The sequence below is a fragment of the Zeus faber genome (assembly GCF_960531495.2).
Source record: "Zeus faber genome assembly, chromosome: 19".
NCBI lineage: Eukaryota > Metazoa > Chordata > Actinopteri > Zeiformes > Zeidae > Zeus > Zeus faber.
This window is the reverse complement of record NC_137206.1, coordinates 20087865-20091448: the sequence shown is the minus strand read 5'-3', so window position 1 is coordinate 20091448 and position 3584 is coordinate 20087865. Positions and strand designations below refer to the sequence as shown.

The following is a 3584-nucleotide window of genomic DNA, read 5'->3' as shown; positions in this document are numbered from 1 at the left end:
CCGGGGACGATCGACTCGTTCTGCCTTTTTTCGAATCACGGCAAAACATGAAACCGTGTGCGCGAACACCCGGATGAACGCGCCCGGGAACGTGGGGTAATCACGCGCGGTCCGGCTTTCTGCTCGGCGATCGGGGGCTCGGAGATAGGAAGGGAAGGGAGGAAGGAAGGAAGAGGAAGGAAAGCAAAGAAGGAGACGGGAAAGGACGCTACTCTCGCTCTCTCTCTCGCTCTCTCTCTCTCTCTCCCCCTGCTTCCCTCCCCGCAGCATCCATCATGCCATCGGGGGGACCGGCTCCGGGTCTCCTCTGCCTGCTCCTGGCGGCGTTTGTGTCCGGCGCCCAGGGCTCCTTCCCCCGCAGCAGCGCGGAGTGCGTGCCGGGCAAAGACAAGGACTGTTTAGGTATGTCGGGGTTACTGGGACCGGGGTGCATCATATCTGTTTGTAATTATTCTGTTGAAGTTATATTGTCAAAAAAAAAACAAAAAAAAAACGGGGGTTCTTAAAGTGGGGTCCGCGGACGCCACTGTGGCCCTTCCCCCCAGCAAAACGATTAGATACAAAGCCAGTAATTTACAATAAACCTCTGTATCTACAAGGAAATTGTTTTTTTCATATATATATATCTGTCTCTCACTTAAATAAAATTTAAATCTGTACATATACTGTGAGTACCAGGGTGGAAAAGAAAATTGTTATAACAACACAATATATACAGTATTGCAAAAGATGGCCTTGTCTGACCGTTTTGAATACTAGTTTAACTTCACCCTCAACTTGTGTAATTTACAAGATGCTGGCGTTTAATGGGCTAAATCATCCCTAAATACAAAAGATCTTGGATTGGGCTGCGAGAGACAAAATCTTATCAAATGTGGCCAAATGTCAAATTCTGTCCGTGGCCCGATGCGTATGAAATGAATTGTCCTGGGGGGAAAAAAATGTTGAGAATGAGTTGTGCTACGATACATAGGCACGTTTTACTTCATCCGTTGTGACGTTGATCAGTTGCTCGTACAGTCCTACCAATACATTCTTCCAACCGCCCCTCCAACCTGCAATTAGACCCAAAATAGACCCTGTAGGAACACGCCTAGATGGCCTCTCATTTGCCACTAAGTAGGCTGACTTCTGATGTAGTTGCTGGAAACGCAGGCACATGCACACACACACACACACACACACACACATAGCTACGTTCCATCGACAACATCTGGATTCAGGGTGTTTGTGTCTCTGCCAGTACAGAAGGTTGTCCCCCCCCCCCCCCCCCGTCTCCGTACAGCTCTCTGTTTCCAAAATATTTGTGGCTGATGTTCTTATTCGTGGCACCTCAAATGAAGCAGTTCGCTGTTCTGGGATCCACCCTGTGACATTTGCGATCGGTGGGCAATCCCTGTAAACACACTGCTATCCATCATCCGTGTCTCACTTCCTCTTCCTTTTTCCTGTTTCCCACGTTTAGTCTCACCTCCTCTCGTCTTCCAGGTGGCTCTCTGAACTAAGGCGTGAACACAATAGTATAAGGTCCCATCTGGCTTTATTATTTACCAAATATAATGTTAGTAATTTGACATACAAAAATATTTCATTGCATGTTTGACATTTCATATGATGTTCAAGTCTTTCTGACCTTTTTTCCGTATTTTTACTCTTTCTATAAGTATCATTTGCAAGGAAAACAAAATGTTGTAATGGTGCTGATAGGCTAATATTCTTGCATTTATAATGGTGAACAATAAAGTTCTACTCACTTCTATATAATAATTGATTAAATCTCAAGACGCATTCTTATGTCAACATATTTACCATCCAACATGATCCCATATGACCATGATACCATTATTTTATCATTATTATATACCCTTATCAGTCCCACAACGGGGAAATTTGCAGTTTCTCTGCATTTACCCATCCTAGTATCTGACGTATCTAGGAGTAGTGGGCTGCCATTTGGAGGCGCCCGGGGAGCAGTTAGGGGGTTAAGTGTCTTGCTCAAGGACACATCAGCACACTACCAGGAGGAGCTGGGGATCGAACCTGCAACCTTCTGCCTACTAGACGATGCGCTCTACTTCCTGAACTACAGCCCCCTACTCTCTTATTATTACCCTCTTATAAGAGATTAAAGGTTAAAGGTTCTGTGGGGCTGTTTTCAATGTTATAGAAGGTCCGGGTCGACATCCCTTCGAGCTGAGCAGAACAGTAAAGCCATTGTTTAATATAAAAAGGGGTTTAAATCACCTCAAGAAGGAGGACAAGGACTCAATGAAGTGAGTTGGAAGTGACAGGAAGAATGAAGGCTCAGTGGCGGCGAGAAAGAGAGAGAGAGAACTAATGACCAACGCAGAGAGAGCACGGCAGCAGGTTAATTCAGGAGTTATCCACGCCTGACCGGGCTACACACTTGGCCGACCACACCGTCCGAGCGCTGCTTCTGGTTACCGGGCAACACACAGAATTCTCGGCGGTAAACACAATTGCGGCTGATTGCTTAGCGACAAAAATTTAGTTCCAGGGAAGCCTGTCATTTAATTTAATTTAATTCAATTAGTTTAATTTGATTCTAGAGCCTTCACCCTCACCGTGATATGTTTCAAGTGTCCCTTAACCCTCGAGTGTCAACAACGTGCCGGGGAACAGGGCCACGGGCATTTTGGTAAATAAAGCAAAATGGCCATAGAGACGAGCAGAAATAAAATGTAAGTGGTGTTAATGTATATTTACAGTCGTAGAATAGAATACAACTTTATTTTCCCGTACAGGTACTTAAAGGTGTAGTCGCCGGTCAGTGCGAAAAAATGTGGACACAAAGTTGTTTGGGGAGCCCTGAGTATTAAACTCTGGAGACGAAATCCTTTGCCCGATGAACATCTCAAAGGGACGATCTGGGGGGTATTCGGGAAGGTCCATTCTTGCGTTCAATCTTCATTCTCGCGCGCGCGCTGATTGTAAAGTACCTTAATGGTCCTTCGCTGTTTTCCAGTGATTTTATTACTTCATAACCCATAATTTCATGTTAATACTGTTTCCAGTTATGGCTCCGAACCGTGCTACAATAGGGTGTTGGTAAAGGAGAATATCTCAAACACAGCAATGCCATGGCAAGACTCATGTCAAACACATCCATCATTTTTCGATATTTGACTTGTGAGGTGTCTCCAATAAAGAAAATGGATCATATTTCAATCATATTGTATATACACCAAACAGTCCACGGCCCTAATGGTCCTAAGTATGCGATTCGACGAATGTAATCCATTATCAGCCGGTGATGTGAAGTTTAGTACTCAAGATCGGTATCGGCGTTGAAAAGGTTTCCCCAGGCCATCCCCATTAAAGACACATTTCATTCCACAGTGCTGTAGTCAAGGCTAAGATGAGATAAGATAATGCTTCATCAATGCCCGATGGGAGGTCCAGGAAGACGGTGGTGCGTACGCTTTGTGCAACCCTGTGATGGAGCGGGAGTGTGTTGGGTAAAGAAAATGACTGATGGATGGGGTTCATATTAGACTGTTGACGTATTGATCAGGGACAAAGCATTCTTCCAGGATTTAGAGCGGGTTCATTAGCGATGGCTG

The 3584-nt window shown here is 45.1% G+C and overlaps 1 protein-coding gene across 1 annotated transcript in view; it reads left to right on the top strand.

Annotated features, from left to right (window-relative positions):
- The first annotated feature begins 247 nt into the window (after positions 1-247).
- tmeff1b (transmembrane protein with EGF-like and two follistatin-like domains 1b) overlaps positions 248-3584 on the top strand; it is a 10245-nt gene continuing 6908 nt past the window's right edge. The window contains exon 1 of the mRNA XM_080020229.1: positions 248-402. Coding sequence (XP_079876355.1) covers positions 276-402 — 127 coding nt within the window. The 5' untranslated portion in view covers positions 248-275. The remainder of the gene's footprint in view (positions 403-3584) is intronic.